The 23,646-nt window shown below is 54.4% G+C and overlaps 1 protein-coding gene across 9 annotated transcripts in view; it reads right to left on the bottom strand.

The window, feature by feature from the left end:
* Window positions 1-6,592: 6,592 nt before the first annotated feature.
* The window catches only part of AGAP1 (ArfGAP with GTPase domain, ankyrin repeat and PH domain 1), a 529,933-nt gene continuing 512,879 nt past the window's right edge, over window positions 6,593-23,646 (bottom strand). For 8 of the 9 annotated variants that reach the window (XR_012016792.1, XM_072796785.1, XM_072796788.1 and 5 more), the window contains 2 exons: window positions 15,396-15,651; window positions 6,593-14,381 (listed from right to left, as the gene is read on the bottom strand). Coding sequence is in view for 8 of the 9 variants with exons in the window: in XM_072796785.1 (XP_072652886.1) it covers window positions 14,178-14,381; window positions 15,396-15,651 (460 nt within the window). In the remaining variant the exon portion in view is untranslated. Of the gene's footprint in view, window positions 14,382-14,674; window positions 14,912-15,395; window positions 15,652-23,646 lie in introns of those variants that run through there. The other variant, XM_072796783.1, reaches the window with a different exon arrangement.

Here is a 23,646-nt window from a genome sequence, read left to right as displayed (position 1 = left end):
GACAATTAAGGGCTCCGTGTGATTATTGATTGGATCTTGGATGAGAGGAAAATCAGCTATAAAAGACATTATTGGGACAATTGAGGAGATTTGAATATGGACTGCATATTATATCATATCAATGGTAACTATCTGGGGAGTGATAATGGTCTTGTAGTTACGACAGAGAAAGTCCTTGTGCTTATTTATTTAAGGGTGAAAAATCATGATGTTGGTAATTTACTTTCAAATGGCTCTGCATAGTGTGTGTGCTCATTGTCATCTATGTATCGTCCTATATCGTCTGTGTGACATCTATCTGCAGATCACCAAGATGTGAAAATGTTGGGACGCCTGGGTGGCTCAGTTGGTTGAGCATCTGACCTCGGCTCGGGTCATGATCTCAGGGTCCTGGGATCGAGCCCTGTATGGGGCGGGGGCATGTCCCTGCTCAGCAGGGAGCCTGCTTCTCCTTCTCCCTCTGCCCCTCCCTCCATTCATGCTCTCTCTCCTTCAAAAATATAAATTAAAATAAATAAATACATACATACATACATACATACATACACAAATAATAAAATAGATCTATCTTTAAAAAAACCCATAAAAGGGATCCCTGGGGGGCGCAGCAGTTTGGCGCCTGCCTTTGGCCCAGGGCTTGATCCTGGTGACCCGGGATCGAATCCCACGTCGGGCTCCCTGCATGGAGCCTGCTTCTCCCTCTGCCTATGTCTCTGCCTCTCTCTCTCTCTCTCTCTCTGTGTGACTATCATAAAAAAACAAAACAAAACAAAACAAAACATAAAAGATGTGAAAATGTGAATAACTGGTGAATGCAGATGAGGTTTCTCTGAGTGTTTGCCGAAATATGCCTTTCTGTGGGCTTGAAAAACTTCAAAAGAAATACTTGAAGGGAAGAGTAGGCTACAAGATAGCTTGAAGAACGTTATTTTGTGTTTTAAAGATCTGTTTGTTGGGGGGTGGGGGAGAGGCAGAGGGAGGAAGAGTGCGGGGCTCACAAGCAGGCTCTGGGCTGAGTGCAGGGGCGGTGGCGGGGCTCCATGTCATGCCCATGAGCTCACACCTGAGCGGATTCAAGAGTTGGTTGCTCAACCGACTGCCCATATGTTGACTGCCCCACCACCCAGGCACCCATATATTTTTTTAGAGTTTATTTATTCATGAGAGACATGGAGAGAGAGAGAGGCAGGGACACAGGCAGAGGGAGAAGCAGGCTCCATGCAGGGGGCCCTACTTGGGACTCGATCCTGGGACCCTGGGGTCACGGCCTGGGCCGAAGGCAGGCTCTTGCCGCTGAGCCCCCTTGGCACCCCAGATTAGGGGGAATCTTAACGTTGTATCTGCTATGGCTTATCTGGGTGTCCCGAGTTTTCTGTGGCAATTGTGATGATGGTGCGTTTTGATGCTTCCTGGAAGCTCTGTAAGGACCACACTCAGGTCTAAGTTCTTTCCCCGTATTATTAGGCCATTGAGTCCTCATGAATTCCAGCATGTGCAGGTGAGCACTGGGGCCCGGGGCCGGGCTCTGGGTGCACAGCCCGCCCGTCACCATCATCGTCACCGCCGTGTACCCTCCCCTGCGGCAACTGGCAATGGCTCGGGTTCGGGGAGTGGTTTTCCCGAGTGAGGCTCAATGGAAGGGAGTGGAAGCGACCAGATGCCGAGCATTCTGGAAGTGCACACACCGCAGGTTCAGGCCCCGGGCCACTCTCCCAGCCGGCGGTGCACAGTCCCCTGCACAGACGGCACAGGCACCCGCAGCCGCTCTGGGCCTCCTCCACCGAGCATTTCACACCCCTGAATGCCTCAGCCCATGGCAGTGGGATGCCAAGTCCCCATCCTCCCTGGTCATGTGTGTGCGTGTGCATGTGGGTGTGTGTGACGTGCATGTGGTGTATATATGTGATGTGTGATGTGTGTGTATGTGTGTGACGTGCATGTGGTGCATATGTGTGATGTGTGATGTGTGTGCATGTGGGGTGTGTGTGTGAGACGTACATGTGCATATGTGTGATGTGCGTGCATGTGTGTGTGACGTGCATGTGGTGCATATGTGTGATGTGTGTGTGCATGTGGGGTGTGTGTGTGATGTGCATGTGGTGTATATGTGTGATGCATGTGTGTGTGCATGTGGGGTGTATGTGTGTGAGACATACATGTGGTGCATATGTGTGATATGTGTGTGCATGTGGGTGTGTGTGTGATGTGCATGTGGTGTATATGTGTGATGCATGTGTGTGGTGCATATGTGTGGAGGTGTGTATGATGTGTATGTGTGTGGTATGTGGTCTGTGCATGCATAGTGTGTATGTTTGATGGTATGTGTGGGTCTGTGGTGTGTGATGTGTGTGTGCTGTGCATGTGGCAGGTGATGTGTATGTGCATGTGCATGGTGTGTATGTGTGTGGTGTGTGTGTGTGTGTGTGATGTGTGTCTGTGGGTGTGTATGGGGTGTGTCTATGTGTGTGGGTCTCTGGGGTGTGTGGGGTGTGTGGGGTGTGCGGTGTGTGTGGTGTGTGTGGGGTGTGGGGTGTGTGGGGTGTGGCGTGCCCGTCTGGGGCCATGACACGCGTGGCCAGGAAGCGTCGGCGGCGCGAGTGGCTGGAGCGCGGTCACCACCATATGCGAATAAATAAGCGCTAATTGCCTGCCGAGCCTCTGGGTGGCAGGTGCGGCTCCTGGGCCACATTTATGGGCCAATTAGGCGCCTTGCTGGCCCCGCGCGGTGATGAACTGCGGCGGCGGGCACGGCTGGCACGCGCGGCCGGGTAGGGGGCACCTGCGGGAGCGCGCCAGGCACTCGCAGGAGGGCGGCCCGCTGAGCTGGGCACGTCCGTGGCCCGGTGGGCGCCCAGCAGGGTGGGGGAGCCCAGGGTGCACCTGGGAGCCCGGGCGGGGCAGGTCCTTTCCACACGCGCTCCTTGGTTCAGGGCGGGCCCCGGGGTGGCGGGCGGGGGGGGGCACCCAGACAGACCCAGGGCCCGGAACCGCCGGAGGCGCAGGATGGGGGTGGCTTGTCCCATAGAGAAATGCACGGCGAAGGCCAGGGAGGGCTCCACGCGCAAAGGCAGGGAGACCTGGCTGGGGGGATGGGGCTGGGGGGACGTCTCTCAGAGGGACCTTTCATCTGAGACCCCAAGGGTTAGAAAGAGTGAGCTGCACACAGTGGGGTCCTCCCAGGGGGAGGGAAAGGTGCACAGAGGCCGGGAGCAGGCCAGGCCGGGACGCTGGGGCAGGGCCGGAGCGGTCGGAGAGTGGCAGAGGGGCAGGAGGCAGGTGACGGGGACAGAGCGGGGGGCAGCACAAGCCGACAGTGGGGACCACCTTTAGAATGGCGGACCTGCTGTCAGAAGTGGAGTTGGGGTGCCGGGTGGCTCAGCTGGTTAAGCTTTGGACTTGATTTGGGCTCCGGTCATGATCTCAAGGTCTTGGGATCCGGTGGCGGGCGGGGGTGGGGTGCTCCTAGCTCAGCGGGGAGGCTGCCTGACATTCTTTCTCCCTCTCCCTCTGCTCCCACTCGGGCTCCCCCTAAAAAATACCTGAATGAATCTTATTAAAAAGAAAACAGAAAACAAGGGGGCACCTTCTTTGCTAAGGGTCTGCCTTTGGCTCAGGTCATGATCTTGGGGTCCTGGGGTGGAGCCCTGCATCCAGCTCCCCACTTGCAGGGGAGACTGCTTCTCCTTCTGCCCCCTTCCTCTGCTTGTGCTTTCTCTCTCTGTCTCAAATAAAATCTAAAAAAAAAAAAAGAAAAAAGAAAAAGATGTAGGGAGCTGTGAAGGGATCTCACACAGGGAGTAGCGAGATCAAATCCCCAGGACTGTTGGGTGGAGGGACAGGAGCAGGCAGAGGGAGTAGCTGTGATCCCCTGGGGGAGGGGCTGGAAGGGAGAAGCACCTGGGAGGGGAAGGGAGGAGGCCAGGGGTGCTGGGTGGCCAGGCCTTCTAGAAGCTTCTATGTGCAGTGGGCCGGCAGTGAGTGGTCTCTTTGAACTTTGTTCCTCAGATTCTGTGAATTACGGTTTGCTCTTGGCCTGAATGTTTCCTAATTTTTAATCAACCTGTTTCAGGCGTTTACTTAATCAATTAACCAACCTTTTCTCCGATTTTAGTATGAGTGAAAAATGTATTAATAAAAAAAAAAAAAAAACAGCCACTATCTCCAAAGTCAACGGCAAACCACGAGCTTGCAAATATATCTCAAAATAACTTTTTAAAAATACTTTCTTATGGAGAAAAAGTGGACAGTAGAAGGAGTAAAATAGACACCATCCAGAACTCCCCATGGAGGCGGCGCTGCAAACATTTTGGATTCTTTTTTCTTCAAAATGAGATAAAGATATAAAAATATCTTTAAGAATATTCATTTTTTATTAAGAGAGTCTTAGGTATATCTTCTGTATCCTAATTTTAAATTTACACGGTATCCCTTCCTCAAGCGATAAGAACACATTCGAAGTGACTCACCTTTCCGGGACTGAGTTAACTCTCCCCCTCCTGTTGGACTTTGGGCTCGTTCCCCATATTTTGTTATCACAAATGCCATAGTCACGAACATCTCTTACGGAAACGTTGAAGTCGTCGTGTTACTCCTCGGCCAGATTCCTAGGCATCGTATTCGTTCATGGAATCAACACATATTTACGGGCTGGAGCCGTGTCTGGGCCTGGTTCCTGGGCCCGGGGGCGGGGGGAGGTTTTCAGAGCCTTTGCACACAGATCCATATGGCTTTGTGGAAATGCTGCTTCTGTTTGACTTTGTTTCCCCCAATGGCGTGTCGGTGTCAGTCTCACTGTAGCCGGGCCAGCCCTGAGCACTATCACTTAAAAAAAAAAAAATCTTGGCTGTAAAATCTAGACCTTCAGTCTTGTTTTGTTTTTTTAAAGATTTTATTTATTTATTCATGAGAGACACAGGGAGAGAGAGAGGCAGAGACACAGAGAAGCAGGTTCCCTGTACCGGATGCAGGACTCCTCCCGGGACCCCGGGATCACGCCCTGAGCTGAAGGCAGACGCTCAACCGCTGAGCCACCCAGGCGTCCCTCGTCTGGCTTTTGTTACCTGGCCGGTCGACAGAGCTCCTCAGGGCATCCGGTGCATGCACCTTGGCTTGCACAGGTGAGTGGGCGCGAGGTGACCCCCCGGGGACTGGATGGGCCCCTCGGAGGCCGACTCAGGAGCATGGGATGGAAGGAGGGGCCAGAGTCTCGGCGGGGCGGCGGGAGAGGAGGAGCCGCGGCAGGGCCGGGGCAGCCTGCGCACTGGCCATCTCTGCGGGAGCCCCCGCGTGGGTACTGACGGAAGGCGTCTGGGGGGCCGCAGGGTGCAGGCTCGGAGACCCTGCGCTGCCTGCCCAACGCCCGCCCCCCCCCTTCCTTACCACCAGGCCCTGCCCCAGCGAGCCGCCGCGTCCCCCGGCCTCCTTCTAGCCCCGAGGGACCTTGTTCCCGTGTGGCCAAGGAGGAGGTGCGGGGTCCATGGGCAGTCATGATAGGCTTAGGGGACACTGGATGGGAGAGGCCTATCCAGCTGTTTCTCTCTTTCCTGCGTGGAATGCAGATGCGGGCGGTGGAAGGGCCTCATGCGGGTGCCCGGCGGTAACACACGCCCACGAGCCACGGTTGACCAGATGGTCCGGGGGAGGCAGGGCCCGGGTGCCCTCTGATGGCCTTGCCAGCCCTGGCGCTACTCAATCCCTTACGCCATTTAAGCCATACGTTAGCAGAGGCCAGAGAACCAACACGCGTGTAAGTGGAATTGGTTCCTCCTAAAGCGTGGAAGAGGAATCTGGTCCTCCTTTTCCCCGTATCCCCCAGTCCGACCAGTAAGCTCTGTGACGTTTTGCATTTGGCCTGCTGGCTGTGGTGTGACCGCGTTGCCGGCGGCCGTGTGAGCTCGTGCGGCTGGGTGGGATGTGCTGTGGTGTGACGGGCTGTGCTGGCACACACGGGCCATGAGGCACGGCGGCGCTGTAGGGTCGCCGTGCCATCGGGAAATCTCCGCAGGAGACGTAACTACGGACACGTCCTGGGACCATATGGCTTTATATGCATTGCCCTGCAAGAGTGGGTGAGGGGGTGGGCCTCTGGCTGTGTGCAGAGAGAAGCATCTGGAAGCATCTGTGTTCCCCAAAATTGCTGACTGTGGTGATGCCTGGGTGGTGGCAGTTGGGTGTTTTAATGTTCGGAGTTTGAAGGTAGAGATACGATGTATCTTGTGTGAGAAGAGTGGGATACTGTTAGTGACGGGAGTACTGGTGAGAGCATTCTGGAAGGGCTTTCTTTCCTAGCCACCTGCCGAGTCCTTATCACACACCCGGGGTAGCGTGGTCCAGCGCAAAGATACTTTACAAGCGAAGCCATGGCCCCTCAGAGTTGCTTGAAGATGCACAAGTTGGAAGAGATGCTCCTTATCGTCCCCTCACGCCATGGCCACAGCACGTATGTGCCAATTTCCTCACGTGAGAGGCTGCCCGGCCTAGCACGTCCCTCTCCTCTCTCTCCTCCCCGGAGCACACAAATCCCATCTGCCAGGACAGATGACTGACACCCCCTGGCACCCCCAAACCCCAAAAAACCTCCGCAGAAGCAGTGTAGACATATTTTCATTTCTTTATTAGAAAGAGGTCTCTACACTATAGCCACCTCTCCCCATTACTTTACACATTTCTCTTTTTCTCTTTTTCTCCCCCCTTAGAATACTGTACAGCGGACACAAAAAAATCCCAATGCAGGAAAATACAAACTGGCATATTTAATCAAAACAAAATCATATGAAATAACAAGCAAAGTGAAATGTCTGTCAATGGTTTTAATTACAGTACAAACAATATAAATAAAGCATCATTGAGTCATTGTGAAACAAACTTGCTGAATGAGGTAATATAAAAACAACCGAAGGAAAAAAAAAAAGAAAAAAAAAAAAACCAAAACCCCAAAGAAACCAAACCCACCTCTAGATAAACCCCAGGCCGCTCTTCCATCTTCTATACATCACTATTTACAGAAACAGAAAAATGTGCTGCGGGGGGCAGAGACTCGGTGTCCCCTGTTTCCCTCCCAGAAATGCCTCCCTCGTCACCTTGGACCCGCTCGGGCTCCCGCTGGGAAGCACACCAGCTGCCACACGAGCACCCCCCACCCCCGATTCAGGGTCACAGGCAGGAGAGTCGGGGCCGCGTGGGGCAGGAAGCACTCCCGACACCCGACGGCCGGGCCTGGGCCTGGGGAGGCCGCTCCCTCCGGGCCCCGTGGAGCGGCCTCGGTCAAGGGCGCAGGGCACCGTCCCCAGCACGTGGGTGCTCAGAGCAGGGCAGGGGTGGCAGCCTCAAGAGGCGCACGTGCTCAGCACAGAAGCCCAGCTGGGAGGAGGGAAACGGGGGTGCTCCTGAGGTTTAAGGAAGGCAGGATTTCCAACCTGGAGCCGCGTGACGAGCCGCAAAGCCCTTTTACGCATCCCGCTGCCTGGGCGCCTGAGCAGCCCGGTGACCCCCTGCTGTGCACCCGGGGGCGGGGCTGGGGCCGGAGGGTGCCCCGGGCTCCCGCAGGGTCAGCAGGCGAGCTCCCGCCCTGGCTCCAGCTCCGGCGCCCTTGGGCCCCTCTGTCCTCTGTGGCGGGATGGCGGCCGCAGGGCTGGGAGCAGTGGTCACCAGCTGGGCGCCCCCCCGGCCTCTGGCAAAAGGCCTGTCACTCAGGATTTCTACCCCCGGGTGCCCGGCCAGGGGCGGACAGCCCCAGGACGTCCTTCCTCAAGCCGGGACACGCACCACCTTACACGGGGCATCAGGCACGACTACGTGACCTCCTGGGGGTTGGTGACCCGCCTCGTTACTGGAGTTTGGGCCGGCCCAGATGCTGACTTCCCGGGCACCGTGGCCATAATCTGGTCCGGGGGATCAGGGCACACTCTGATTTAGGGGCAGCTGCTCCCGACACCTGAGCGTTCCGCTTGGAAGATTCCTCGAAGCTCTTACGTCTTATGTGGTTCTTTTCTTTCACCTGCGTCTCAAGGTGAAGGACACGGAGTTCCTGCTGACAGTGAACCCTAGGCAGCCCTCACTTTGGCAGGCGAGTCTCTATCATATGGCACCCCCCGGGCCCTCGGGGGCGTTCTCTACAGAAGCCACACACCAGGCCAGAGTAGAACACAAGCCCTGGGCTGACCTCTCGCACCATGCACCCCCCCCCCCCACCCCGCGACGAAGGCGGCTTGCCCTGCACGTACCCTGCAGTGCCCGGCACAGGGTGACACCTGCTAAACCCCCGAGCTTGTCTGTTGCTTGGCAGGGGCAGCTCACGGCGGGGCGCCGCTGGGCACACCTGCCTCCCCCTGCCCGCCTCCTGGCACCGCAGGCCCTTTGGATGGGATGGGGGCCCTCGGACAAAAGCATTTTTACCAACCAGGTGCAAGCCCCAGAACCAAATGCTGTCGTTTGACAGCAAAATCAGCACCCGCCGCCCCCCCCGCAAGTGAAGTGCGGAAATGAGGGGTTTTCAAATCTGCCGTCCTGAATCCTTGCTTCGGGAGCATGTTTCCCACGCTTGTGAAACTCAACTACTTCTGGAACTTGGGCGTTTTAAAAATCACAGGCTAAAAACCAGACTTTCTGGTCTTATAGCATCCTGTGCCGGTGGAATGTCCTCTAATTTCCCCTCTGGCCCACACGGAACAACTGGAACTGGAAAGAAGTGCCAAATCTAGGTTCAAAAAGCAGTAGGCATCCAACATTCAATAGGGAATCCATTAATATTGTTAAAAAAAAATCTATGTAAGGACAGCCTTTCTCCTCTAAGGGGAAGAACATGCGTGTGTTTGAAATACGAATTCCAACCTGTTCTGTGTCCTTTCTTCCTGGAGGGGAAGGGAGAGGGGCCCAGTGTGGGGGGTGTGGACCCCCAGAGCCGCCCTGCTGTTCTCTCCTCTCCAGGGTCCTGGCCATTCTGGGTCCCAGGGGTGCCTTCCCGGCAGCAGTGGAGAGAAAAGCCAGACACCACTCCCGTCTACTCCAGGGACCAACCCACGCCCCCTTCTCTCTTCTGCGAAATTGGAAGCAATTCAACGTGTTGACTGAAAGGCCACCTGATTTAGATGCTTGAACCGCGAAGGAGCCGTCAGGGTGCAGGGCACGGAGCAGAGTGGGGGCGACCCCACCGCCAGCCCCCTGCCCACTGTGAGCACCACACCCCGGGGGCCCTGGCCGGGGTGGCGGGGCCCACGCCGAAGACTCACTGACCACAGGCCTTCCAGAGGAAAGCCACTTGGGAATTCAAGAAAGCAACACGTCGATAATGGTCCAAAGTGAAAAATCCGAGCCTGGATGCCAAAGGCCCTTATGTAGCTTTTGGTGAAGGATGAGGGTGAAAATCACTTGAAGACAGGACTTCACAATGTGTGAAACCCACGTTCGAGGAGGGAGTTAGAGATAAATTATATTCCCTGGGAAAGAAAGATGTGTATCTTCAGCACATTGCTATTTGAATTCCTTCCTGACTGGTTTTCAATTTGTTTGTTGAAGGACATAAATACAATCCAGGGGAGTTCTAGAAAGTCACACCGACCTTGGGGGGCGCGTGAGGGATGGAAATAGAGCAGATGGGGGAGGGCAAAGCAGCCGGTGGAGGGGTAATGGATTTGCTTTCCAATTATCTTTGCCTTTCGAGAAGTTTTGGAGGTCTGAGCATACTTACTTTTGGAGCCTCTACCCTCCCTAGGTGGGAATGTGGAGTTATTTCCAGAGCATTCTAAATGCAAGGAAGGTTTGGCAGAGCTGGAGCCTCAGGGATCCACATCCTTGAGCGCAGTGCGGGCTGGGGGCCGGGCAGGACCCAACGGCCACCCTGGAGGGGAAGAGGTGTTCACCAAGCGTGGGCCCAAAGGAAGCTGAACGCCGGCCTTGACGGGGAGGGAGGCCGTAGAGCCCTGAGCCCCGTCAGCATGGTGCTCTCCAGCCAGCTCGGAGAACCCAGTGTGGGGAGTGTCCCAGCACCCTCCTGGCGGCTTCTGAAGGGACGGAGGCCTGTCTACCACAGGGTGCAGCAGAGATGCGGTCAATGTTGGGCCTAAGGTGACCTTAGCGAATGCACGAGGGTAAGACTCAACGTTTTCTTTGTTTCTGGGAAATCGAACTCTGACAACAGGAATGGAGGATAAAGGTCAGGACGTGGGCAGCGTGGCTCTCCCCTCGGGGGAGGGGCTCTTTGGGAGTAGGGGCTCACAGAGAGCCTCACCCCCTCCTCTGACACTGCTCCCAGCACATGGGGGTGGGGAAGGGCACCGACTGGCTCGGCAGAGGAGAGGCCCGGAGGCTCGGGGGGCTGGCAAACATGCTGTCGCTGACTCCCTAGGGCACTGGCTGGAGGATGCGCTGCCAGCGTCGAGGGGCAGCCTTCCAGGCACGTGCCCTGGCTTTGGGGCTATCAGCATTCCTGTTCCTAATGGACACTCCCATTTCCTGAGCATACAGCCCCTGGCATTTATCACATTGGTTGGAAACCAACTGGTCATCAGATCCTGCGAGGCCACCCCAGTGTCACTGTTGTAGAAGAGGCCCAGAGCTGGGTACCTGGCCAAGGCTACACGGGAGGGGCAACAGAGCCCAGGGAAGCCAGGTCTGCTCTCCCCTAATGAAGTTTGTGACCGCTCCTCTGCAGATGTACAGGAAGTGTGCAGATGTTACAAAACTGGGCAGACTGGTCTGTAGGCCAGACGGCAGAGGCTGGGTCCAAGCAGACCTCAGCAGGCTAGACAAAACTCCAGAGGACAGGTGGAAAGGCACGGCCGGCACAGGTCCTGGGAGGGCCACCCACTGCCTGGGCTCAGGGGCAGAGAATGGGCTTGTAGGATTCTGGTCAAGAGCAATCCCACAAGGGCGCTCGGCAGCCCTGTGATTGACAAGCACCCCCACTGCCTTCCCCTGCTTTCTGGGGTAATTATATGCAACGTGCTTTTACTGGGACACATGGAACTGCACCTGCTCATGGGGTCAAAGACTCATGAAAATGTCACTTGTGCACCCTCAGGCTGCTCATCTCCTGAGACGACAGGAGACGGAATCAAGGCTCCTTCCCCTGCAGGAACCCCGCCAGATCGTGATGCTACATTCCCTGGTGACCACATGCACCCGTGCCTTCCGCAGCAGGTGACTTCAGGTTAAGGGAACTTTAATTCTGAATAGAAAAGGCTATGTGGACTGTGCAGTGGTGTCTTCTCATCACCGTCACTTCACGGAACCTTCCGTGGCGTGGGAATAAACAGTGACAACAACACGACCCCCTTCCCAAACTGGTTGTTTCTAATGCCAGCCCTTGGCTTTATCTTCCCCACCTTGGTGTGAGAGCAAGGCTTTAGGATGGAAGTGTGAGCACTGTACAGGCGAAGAAAGGCCTTCTGGTGTGACGCCGAAATACAGATTAGCCACCGGTCACTTTTATTTGGAGAACGACCCTTGAAATCCACCACCACCTCTCCCCTGTTGCCCAAACTCAGGCTCAGGAAAGCCGGCTGCCTCCTGGAGCAGATCAACGTTGCTAAAAATAGCAGAGGAAGGGTCAAGTTTTCTGAGAAGGAATCCATAAAGTCCCCATGCCGGAGAGAGAGAGAGAAGAGAGAGAGAAAAACCAAACCAAACCAGACCAATCTAGCATTCAGGTTGTGAAAGGCTACGTGAAAAAAAGTCGTTTGGGAAAATATTATATTATAAACACATATAATAATATGTACACACTCATATACATCTCAGAAGCCTTACAAGGAATTTTCCGTTTCTTTTCAAAACGAGGCTTTGCTATATGATAGAGCATTCCTAGAGCGGGAATTAGCTACAATGAAATAATTTAAGAATTTCATTTATACTATATCTGCGTTCACTATGTAAAGTCTAGGCTAAAGGCTGTGCGGAGGCGAGTGTGGATAGCTGGGTTAGCACAGTAACGTGTTCTTCAAAAATAGGCAATGACATTTTTTTTCTATTCACATTTAAAATAACTACACAGTGATGAAACACAGAATTAAAAATCGGGGCTGGAGGGGAGGATTAGGGACCTGGTGTCAAGGCTCTCAGCCTCGTGGCTTCTGTACCTGCTATTCCTGGAGCCTGCTGGGTTCCACGCAGCTGAATCAAGGTTACAAATGTCCATGAAACACTGACCCACATATAAATTCAGTGTAAAGATTTATTTTTTTTCCCCACCTACTTAAATTTTTTTTTTAAAAAGTGAAAGAAGAGAAAAACTCTTAGAAAATAGAAGGTTTAATATATGAGAGCAAGGAACTTGCCTGGAGGCTGCCGGGAGGACGTGGCCCTGCTCCTGTGCTGACAGCGGTCCAGAGTCGCCTTCCCAGTAGGATGACCTCTCCCAGGTCACACCTGCTAATGGGCTCTAGGCACAGCCACCCCTTCTTGTTTTAAACCCAAGGTGTCATGACCTGGTTTACTGCGTTTGCCCACCATGCTGAAGGTGGCTGGGGTCTCAGGCAGCCACAGACACAGGGACGACGGCAGGCCAGGTGACCCAATGAAGGAGAGGCGGAGGGCCTGGCCACCAAGTCAGGGGCCAGCCAGTGCCACAGAACCGTGGGTGGCCGGTCAGGACCCGCCTCCGCAAAAGCACCCGGGTCTGGTATTCAGAAAATCATCCCCGGCTTCTCCGCGGGGCCCCTTCCTCTGGGCCTGCAGAAGTGGTATCAGATCTAAATAATGAGAAATCACATGCCTCCTTCCCCCACTCTCTCATAGGCATCTAAGTGTCTTTTTTTTTTCCTTTCTCGATTTTAATAAGCAAATTGTACCACCGTCTTCTTCTGATATGTTCCTTTTTAAAAGCTGTCGATCACATTAATGGAAGTGTTTGCTGCTGGGAGTGTTTCCCAGGTACAATGATCTGTAACCCTCTTATTTCAACTAGTTGCATGCTATTTGTTCACATCCAGTTCAATTTATAAATTAACAGAGGTGCCATTTGTCTGTACAAAAATCAATGCATATTTATGAACTTCTTTTATTCAAATAGATTTTCACAATCTTATCTAAAGACATGACACAGAAGCCTGTGTGACACTCCGGTGTGGCTCGGGACTGGCCGAGACAGCCACCTTAGCAAAAGGGAGTGAAAGCTCTCTCATATTTGGGGGTGTGGCGGGGGGGTGGGAGGTGGAAAAAAAAAAGCATTTTATGCATTGACTTAGTTCACTACATGGCCTCAAAATGTTATTATTAGCTTGAATTTGTGATTTCCTTTTGAATTTGTGACTTAACTCTTATTTATTTTTTCCATTTTGTTTTTGCACCCAAGGAGACTCCAGTCAAATAATACTCAGCAACTGGTTTCCCCTCTTTGGACTGAAAAATTAAACAGATACTAAATTATGACAGTGAATTTAGAAAGGAGGGCTCCAAGGGCTCGAAAGAACATGTCTGGGATAATACGATGCTTCTAAGAAGTATTGCAATCACATCGTGGCAATCATCAGAGCGTGCTGCGTAACTACCTCCTCGGCTAATATGCTTTCTTCTCGGTGATGACTAATCATGTTCTATTAAACAGCGGTAATGCTGGAAGAACTCAACTATACAAGTGTAATGAAGCCAGTATTCTCCCCGGACAGATTAGCCACAACTGATTTGACACATACCATCATAGGGGCTTCAAACCTGACAAACTCTGCTTGCTTCTGATTTATGCCGTCAAGCTCCTCGGAGAGGAGATGAAATCCAAGTGTTCCGTTTGGTAGAGGTGAAATGTACTGATGTGCTTAACTGCCAGTTAAGGAGAGTTACCCTTCCCCTTGCTCCTTGCCCACCCTCCCCCTCGCGTCCCCGTCCCTTGTGCAGTGCTCTGTGTCTACAGGGCTCTGTGTCAACAGGCCGCCCGACGCGGGGGGAGGGGGGGAAGGGAGGGTCCCTCGCCGTGTGCTATCATCAACAAACCAAGGCCCGCCGGTGGGTCCTGCTTGTTGTTAGGGGAGTTCATGAAAAGGAATCCGTTCGGCAGCCTCCTGGCCTCCTCTTCTGCCCCAGGGAGGACGGTCAGGTTTTGTGATTTGCGCGTGGAGTGAGGGCGGGTGGGCGGGCAGCCACCAGGAGGAGAGTGGGGACGTGATGGGACTCACGTGTCGTGACTTCCAAGAGGGGGCATGAGGCTGTGGGTGCCCGGGTGCGGCGGGCAGATGGGTGCGTGGTCCTCAGATGATGGTGGGCACCCTCCCGCTGCTGTTGTTCCGGTTATTGTTCTTCCGGGACAGGTTGGGGGTGGCCATGAGCACGAAGCGCTCGTCGGGGCAGCCGTACTGCAGCAGGACGTCGATGCACTCCTGGCTGGAGGCCTGCCGGGCGTAGGCCAGCGCCGTGTTCCCGTGGGCGTCACGGGCCATGACGTCCACCCCGTACTGCGGAGGAACAGAGGGCCGTGAGGTCACCGGTGGGAGTACGCCCTCCCAGGGACAGGCTACAGATGTGAACTGGCTGGGGAGGTGGGCAGCCCCACGGCGTGTTCTCTGAAAGACCGTGCTTAACAACTAAAAGGCCCTCCTTTCTGCAGGAGACCAAGGATAATTCTAATGTTGCTAACTCTGTTTTGATGTTCCAATTGTAAAAACATAAAACAACTGCATTTTGATCTCAGAAGCGATTCTTTTCCAGTGTAGGAAATACATACGTAACACACAAGAGCACAGGGACAGTGGCTACCCCCGCACTATCCGGGTCCTATAACTGGCCAGGGTTTCCCTCTGTCCACCCCCTGCCCCCCCCAGGGAGTTCTCTGCTGCCTCTGGACCCCTGGATGGGGACTCACGGTGGCCGCCACGGTGGGGCATGGACTTCTCTGAAGCAGCCCTGCTCCTTCACATACTCCCTTTCCTGTCTCCGTTCGGGCATCATGACTAATGCTTCCATAGAAATGTAAGAAATCATATTCCTAGAAGAAGTTACCAAGAACAGGCCAGAAGAAGCCCTTTGACAAAGTCCTACCGTATCAACCATCACACTCTGGGCCCAGTATTTTTATGTCTGGTAAAAGAAAAACCACATACATAAACTAGCTGTGTCCCTGCTCTCCGCCCCCGTCCAAAACAGAGATGATGGGAGGGAACAAGAGGGACACCTCTGCCTGGCTTGACCCAGGGGGGTCATGAGAAGCACGAACTCTGCAGACACCTTGGCTCCTTGCTAGCGGAGCGTGTCCCGCTCACTACCTTCCTCCCTTTACTCAGTCCTCAAGCACAAGGGGCGTCCTCACGTTCGGGAGCTGGGGAGCCAGGGGCCTCGGTCCCGGAGCCCTCAGTGCCCCAGCCCTGAGGCCTTCCATCTTCAGACCTGTACCCTTCCACCAGAAGGATGCCCGCAGAGCAGACAACATGCCCGTGGCAGCTCTGCTCCATGTGCGGCACCTGGTGACCTACCCAGATCAGGAGCTGCGCCAGGACCACATTCCCCTTCCGGCAAGCCAGGTGCAGTGCTGTGCGGCCGTCGCCCTCTCCGCACGTCTCATTCACCTCCTCCCGGGAGCCGTGCGCCAGCAGCAGGATGACAGCCCGCAGGTCCTCGTCGGCGGTGGCCCGCAGCAGGTGCTGACCAAGGGACAGCTCCGTGCAGGGAAGCGGCGCCAGGAAGAGTTTCTGCTCATACTTGGCCCGGATCCACCGCTCCTTCTCTTCCCTGTAAGACCCAACCACACGGGTGCAGTCACAATCAGGAAGGGCAACCAAGGCCGAGACCCCTCTACCCAGAACCTGTGTGGTTCGGGGGCGTCCGGGAGGAAGGGCAATAGCAGGAGATGGGTATCTTCAGGGAGCACAAGGAAGCCCCCTGAGGGACAGGTTGATTTTTCCCAAAGTGGGGTCCCTGACCAGCAGCATCAGTAACCACCTGGAAAATTGATAGAAACACAGATTCCCAGGCGCTGCCCCAGACCTCCTGAATCGGGGCCTCTGGGGGTGATTTAACAAGCCAGGTGGGGGGTTCTGATGTCTGAAGGTGTACACAGAAGCCCTGGCCGTAAGTTCACAGGTTTTTTTTCTGTTTTCGCGCAGAGCTGTGGCCAAGAAGACCCTCCTGCCTGCCTGAGATCTGGGACGATGCAGGGCGGATGCCACAGCCCGGGGGTCTGTTCTGTGGGGAGCAATGACAGCGTCTAGCTGGGACTGCAGGACATCACTGGAGGTTAGGGGCAGGATGGCCAGTGGGCTCCCCCATATGGGTGTGACCTTGAACTCTTAGCTTGTAACTCCTCACCCTAGAAGGGAGTGTGTGAGCCCCCTGGGGGCTCCCAATACTTCAGTTAAGGACCATCTCGCTCCAGGCCCACGTATGAAACCAGACACCCCAATGGGGGGAAGGTCTGGAAGAGACAAGCAGACTAACTCAGCTACTCTCTGGATACCTGGGGAAGGTCAAGGTGTTCCAGGGCCCAGCCCCGAGACAAGGCAGGCGGCCCAGGCGGCCAGAGGCCAGAGCTGAACTAAGGGCGCAAGAGGGGAAGACCCCATTCTGCTGCAGCGGCTGCCCCTCCCCCTGCAGCGTGGCCTGCTGGGAGTGTGCCCCCTGACCTGGGGGGGTGTCAGGGTCCAAGCTGGACAGGATGCTGCCTGTGACCTCTGGAAGGAGTGCTGGGCATAGGGGGGGGGCAGAGGGGGGCAACGGGAAGAGGAGGTAAAGAGAGAAAGCAAGAAACCAGCTGCAAGGTGTGTTGGTGGGTTTCAGTTTCTACAAATGGCCTGTGAGGGGCACTTAAAGCAGCCCCGCCATCCTCACAGCTCTGCAGCACCGCCAGGGGCCAACAGGAGCCGCAGGAGCAGGAAGGGAGGTTTCACAAGCAGCTCTTGAGGTGCGGGGGTCTGAGGGCTGAGTGAGGTGAGTGAGGGTGGGGGCCGAGCCTGGGGAGGGCTCCCAGGAGGGTGAGCCTGGCAGAATTGTTTAGGGGTTGAGTCTGGGGGGTGAGTCTACGGGTGTGAGTCTGGGGGTGCGAGTCTATGGGGGGCATGAGTCTGGGGGGCAAGTCTGGAGGGGGTGCGAGTGCCCTGGGGTGCAGGCAGGTGGGACGCCCTTAGCTGGACTGATGTGTTTTGATGAGGACCAAGAGATGAAAGGACAGCCCTACAGAGGAGTGACTGTCATTACTGAGACAAATAATAACACAGCTTCGCAACTGCCCCCTCCTAAAATCCAGCGTTTCCTCCCGGGGAAGAGTCAGGGTACATAGCTACAAACTACACAGAGAATCACTTAGGGCCTCCGTGATACTCTAGAAAGAAAACTCATTAACCATGACATTTTTTCTTCCGAGGTACAGAAAAAAGGCCTTGTTTACACCTTTTACCCGTGTTTACATTGTTCCTAGTGATCTAGTGTCGGGTTAGCCCTAATCTGTTTTTAAATACTTAGGCAAACAAATACTTCCAGGAGTAAATCTGGATTAGTTTTGCTTCACTTCCTGGTACATGCGAGTGACCCCAGAGTGACCCCCGACCCTTTTCATGCGGAGATTTCCAGGACAAACACTGGGCTGCAGCTGAGAACCTGCACCCGCACTGTGCGCCCTGTACCCCGCGCCCCGGGACTCTGTGGTGCAGGCAGCAGGCACCCTCTCCCTACTTGGGCCAAAATACAAGCACAAAAGCATTGGGCAGGACAAAGGCAAAACACTCCAAACAAATCATGTTTCTCATGGTGTTAAAGAAACCTTATTTAAAATGTATTTAACATACGTTGATGCATTTCATAAATCACCAAAGAGCAGGAGCAAGACGTGAACGAAATGAAAAGGGACAGTGGTGAAGGATGTGTCCAGATTTTCTAGTTCCAATTTGCTAACTCTCGTTTTTGGGGCAAGCATTAAAATCAGAGCTGTTTTATTCTGCTCTGGTGGGTTTTAATGCACATTGCCAAATCACCCAGGGATAAAACAGAACCGAACATGTAACTATTGCCCTCAATGTAATTATCCAATTCTCTTTTTAATATTCGGATACCCCAGCCAAGGACTCGAGACAGCCCACAGCCTCTGAGTCCTCCCTGGCGGCTGGCATGTTCTCCTGGGGGAAGTGTGTATCTTTCTGGCCTGGAGCCTGGTCACCCCACACAAGCTCCCCTGGATTCACGAACTCAACATGCTTCTCAGTGATTTGTCCTGTTTAAACTGTTCCTTGGTTTTCAAATTCGGTGCCATTGATAATACATAACAAAGGTGGATCCCAATTTTATGGGGATGAATACTATTTTGGGAGCTTCTTCAGGAGAAAGGCTCTGATGTGATGTATATGAAATTAGGAACAGGTTCTCGGAGAGCGTTCCGGCAAGGGAAGGCCTGAGGCTTGAACTCTTCCCAGCTGGTCCACCTGTGACCCCCGCAGAGCTGGAGCAAGGTGACTATTAACCAACAGGCCTTCAGAACCTCCACCAATACAAATACAGAAAGCGGGCTTGATACTGGGGGCGGTTCCCTGAAAGGCACAGTATGAGGGCACAAAGCCTCCAAGTGGCCTTCTAGGTGAGGACTGCCTCTTCCAGCCTCACGTCCACCTGCACCCACCGCCCCCAGAGATGTTTTAATGCATGGCCTTTCTCATGTGAAACCAGAGCTCTTCACCAAAACTTCTCTGTTTAAAACCAGATGCTTTCCATGCTGGCTCCTGGGTCTCATGCATGCACTAGGAACACTTTTTAGCAACTGAAATCCAGTTGATAGGACTGGAGAGCTCAGGAGGGCACGGAGGTTTTGCTGATTCAGAGAGCCCTATCCATGCTCAAGCACTTGCTGTTACCTAGAACCCAAGTCCTGTGGTCACCATGCAACCTGACAAATGAGGGAATGAGGGGGAAACCTTCACCCTGTGCCTTTCCACAGTAGCCACGGTGGGAGAAGAGAATCGCCACAGAGCTACAAGGCCCTGGTTCTTGGCAATGGAGACACGGCATCTACGGGCCTGCTCTGTTCCTCCTCTTGGTGTAGACTTCTGCACCCTCGGTGACCCCTTGGGCTCTGGCTTCCTCATCTGTAAAGTGGGCACAGTGATGTTTACTGTGGGCAGGGTGGTTTTAGAGCTGAGGCCACATGTTTGGAGGGTGTGCCAGCCACAGGAGTTGCCCTGCAAGAGGCAGCTGTTGGTGCTGCTGTGATGGAATCAGCATCTTTACGGATGCACAATCGCTATCTGGCACCTGTGAACTCACCTGTGGGGCTGATGTGTGTGACAAAGGGGACTTGATGGCCTGGGGGCCTGTGAGGATCAAATGCCTGCTGGATGCTTTAGGTTTCTTTTTTAAATATTTATTTTTTATTTTTTTATTTATGATAGGCACACAGTGAGAGAGACAGGCAGAGACACAGGCAGAGGAAGAAGCAGGCTCCGTGCACCGGGAGCCTGATGTGGGATTCGATCCTGGGTCTCCAGGATCACGCCCTGGGCCAAAGGCAGGCGCTAAACCGCTGCGCCACCCAGGGATCCCTGGATGCTTTAGGTTTCTAAATCTGGGCTGTCGTTGTGTTCAGCAGGGTGAGGTGTGGGCGCTCGGCCCAGGGTCCTGACAAACCTAGTGGCGTCCTGTGACCACCCTCCACAGTCTACCACAGGCCAGAGGGGCTCGGGACGCTGGGCAAGGGGTGCTCAGCCAGTCTGAAGGACCTCATGGCTGTCAGGGTGTCTGGGGCCAAGTGTGGTTAGCCCCCATCCATGGCCTTGAGATGCCTGAAGTCTTCCGGGGGGCTAGGGACTGAACTGTGTCCCCCAAAATGTATATGCTGAAGCCCTAACCCTGGTGTGTCTGTAGTTAAGGTTAAGCAGGATCACAGAAGTGGGGCCCTACTCCAGTGGGACTGGTGTCCTTACAAGAGGAGGAAGAGACACAAGGATCTCTTTCCCTGTGAGGCCACCGTCTATAAGCCAGGAAGAGCTCTCACCAGAAACCGACCCCAGCACCTTGACCTTGACCTTGTGACCTCTAGAACTGTAAGAAAATACATTTCTGTTATCACAGCCATCTGATCTGTGGTATTGTTCGAGTAGCCTAGTCGGACTAATGTCCTGGACAACCACAGTCTCCATCATTGCCATCTAGCTTCTGTGCCAACAGTTAACATGTGAAAGATGGACACTGGTAATGACTGTTTCTATGAGAGTATTCGCTCTAAAACCATTTGCCCTAAGAATCCAGATGCCAAAGCACAAATGTGCTAATTGTTACTCTTATGTTCCAATCTTACTTCTGGGATCCCCCGCTTGTCTTGGCTGAGCCTTTCATTTTCCCCAAGGAAGGCCAGTTCAAGAGCAGCGTAGCCAGCAGTAGATCACTTCACCTCATTCCAATCCCCTGGAGGCCCGCTGCTCACAGCCTCCGTTAGCTAATGAGCTAAAAAATGACTTATTGGCACGGCCGGCCGTCAGCAGAAAGAAGGAGGCCCAGCTCCTCATTTGAGCCCCGTGCTGACACACCTTTAAATAAATCAACCACACGGGAGCGAGAGAAAATGAGAGAACAGGCAACTAATCAGGAGAAAGACACTGACCCAGTCCCCCAAAATAAAGAGAAAAGATACAATCGAAGGTGCCATAGTAAACATTTTCTTCTCTTCCTGCCTGAAATGAAACCCCCTTTATTAGGTTGCCCTCCACCTCCTCCTGCCCCAGGGCCAGGAACTGCTTGGTGCCCAAGCCGTGAGCCGGGCCAGGTACTGAGCACAGGATTTGGGGATCAGAGGACACGTGGAGCCCCAGTCCCTGGAGCCGTGCATCCACAGAGTCTATCAGGGTCTCCCAGGCCAGGATGTGCTCTGGTCCTGCTGTCTGACAGACAAGTCTTTGCCACACTTGTCCTTGACATGGCCAAGGCTCTGCGTGCCCCTCAAAGATGATCCCTGGGACGCATCCCACCTGCAGCCTGCATATTTTAGGGCTTGCCGGACATTAACAACCCCCGGCACCAGCAAGGACCACTTGGCACAGTTGATGAGGTGCAGCCTCCAAGTCCTGGGAGCACTTGCTGTGGCGATGCTGAGGGTGAAGATGAGATGAAACAGGCTTTATTGAGAATTCCCAGTCACAACAGGCTCTTAAAGGGACCCCGGGCATGTTACATGTTTTCACAAAGGAGCTATGTACCAGATGCTAAGCAAAATGCACTTGATATGGTAGAGTCGCGGCTGTATTTTGAGAAATCATGACAAAACGGAAAGGCCTTTTTCTGAAAAGCTTCAGGGAAAAAAGAAAATAGGGACAGTTTTGTCCCAAGTTGCAGAAGAGGTGAAAGGGCACACAGTCTCCAAAGGACAGCTCTTCCTATTTTGAAGCAGAGCAGCTGGACCATGAAGAGCCAGGGAGCCTGGAGCTGGCCAGGCAGGATGGGCTGTGGGAGGAGGACGCTACGAGCTGGTGGGCCACAGGGAGGCTCCCAGACCAGCCTTGGCCTTTAGGATGGGCCTTGGGGACCTACTGTGGCTGGGGCCTTGGCTGGGCCACGTTGGCCTGTATGGAGACACGCTGGAGTGGGCAGCAGGGCCTTCCGGACTGAGTGAGTGCCGAGGTTTGTGCCATCCTGGCCGGGGTGGCACCAATAACTCCTGGGGCCTATTAATCTAAGCCAGGTGATACACAGAGATGGCAGGGGCAGCGAACTCAGCGGATGACAGGATCAAGGTTAGAGTCAAAGGATGATCAAGAAGGGGGCGGGCCAAGGACAGAAATGAGCACTTATGCTTGCAAAAGAAAATGTGCACGGCTGGGGTTGGGGGGAAGTAGAGCTTCATTCCAGTGCCTGGGACTGCTTGGTGTGTGCGGGCTGCACCGGGTCCTGCCTTGGGTTACGGGGTCCAGTCACGGAGTCAGGGCCGCTGTGCCCAGTGCAGGCAGCACCACTGCAGTGCTCAACTCCTGGGGAGGCAGGAGGGTCGCTGACTAGCCAAAGGAGATTGGACAGAGGTGTCTGGAAGCCAAGAAGGCTGCCAGGGCAAGATGTGGATGGTGCTGATGATTACTACGGCAAAGACATTGATCAAGAGGGTCATCTGTCCTCAGAACTGGACGGGTGTCCTGGGAAGGGCTGGGCATCCCCAGCACCTCGAGCTGCCCAGGACTGGGCTGGCACCTCTCTCTCCCCCCGTGAGCAGATACGCGGCCACAGGACAGCCTCCCGCATGAATTCGCCAGACCACCGCCCTCCACATTTGCTGCACAAGCCTTGAGCCTCTCATCCTTTCTCCACCACTGTTTACAACTCCGCGTGAGCCAAGCATGGTTTTTGGTGAGCAGCCTGTGTGCACATGTTGATATACAAGGCAAGAGTCACTATTAAAATGGCTTGACTTGGGGTGGCCTAGGCGCTTGGTGGGTTAAGTGTCTGCCTTCGGCTCAGGTCAGGATCTCAGGGTCCTGGGATGGAGCCCTGCATCAGGCTCCCTGCTCAGAGGGCAGCCTCCTCCCTCTACCCCTCTTCCCGCTCCTGCGCTGTCTCTAATACATAAATAAAATCTTAAAAAAAAAATGGCTTGACTCTGTCATGCAGACTAGGAATGCAACCACGAATGTCACAGCTCCCGTTTGGTACCTAAGGTGAGCCACAGTGGGGGGAGGACAGTTGTTCTGGGTCCCCCACCTGCAAGGGCCAAGAGGCCGACCCCGGGCCTCACTGGCTGGGCTCCTCCTCCGGGCTCCACTGCCTCCCAAACCAGAGACCTGACCCCAGGTTAGCACCCGCACAGAGGGCTTTTGGGCGGGTGTGTGGTACTGCTCTGCCCATAGGCTCTCTTTTGCTACCTCAACACCGGATCCTTCTCTGTGGGGAAGGGTTAGGTATGAGTCCTGTAAAGGACAGAGCTGTTAGGGACAGAGCTGCACCACCCAACCGGACGGCCTGGGCCACCTGCTGGCATCTAAGTTTCATCAAGATAAAATAACAAGTCCACTTGGTTCCCTAGACAGCCCTCACACACTCCAGGTGTGCAGCAGCCACACGAAACTGGTGATTGTTGTCTCGGACAGTGCACGTGATCTAGAACATTCCCACTGCTGCTTGCATTGGACAGCGCCCTTCTAAACACTGCCATTTCTTCCCTCACCAAAATCATTAAAAATACAGAAGAGAAAGGAGAACACATAAGCAAGAAAAGTGAGTGCAAAAGAACATGCCAGATACCAGGACCCATGATGGGAGCACCACGGGGTGAGGGGCCTGAGCGCCAGTGCTCCCCAGCAGCTGCATCCCAGAGAGGGAATCTCGGTCACTGTCAGGGAGGTCCGTGGGGGGACCCAGAGAGAGAAGGAAGAGCCAGGCTAGCCACAGGCCACTGTCCTCAGAGAAGCGGCATCTTGATGCGGTGCGCCCGTCCCTGCTCCCCACGCATCACAGAGCTGCGAGGATGCAGTCGCATGGAACTGCCATCGGCTGCATTTTAAGTCTGGCAGGGAGGGCTCAGCAGGCTGCCAAGGGGGAACCAGGTTAATGGGTTGGATTCCCAGAAAAGGCAGTTTTTAGCAAATAACCACAAAGCTTCTGACTGGCTCTCGGCACTGCTCTGCGGCAGTCCAGGAGACAAGTCATGCGGGGCACAGACACGGGAGTGGTGACCAGACGCCACGCTGGGTCCTCACGGACCCGTGATCCTTGGGGGTGTCACGAGCGGCGCTCCCTGGAGGATCTGGCCGTAGCCTTCCACTTCGCACG

The sequence above is a fragment of the Canis lupus genome, chromosome 24 (genome assembly GCF_048164855.1).
Source record: "Canis lupus baileyi chromosome 24, mCanLup2.hap1, whole genome shotgun sequence".
NCBI lineage: Eukaryota > Metazoa > Chordata > Mammalia > Carnivora > Canidae > Canis > Canis lupus.
Note: the sequence above shows the minus strand (reverse complement) of the source record. Positions and strands in the feature narration are given on the sequence as shown.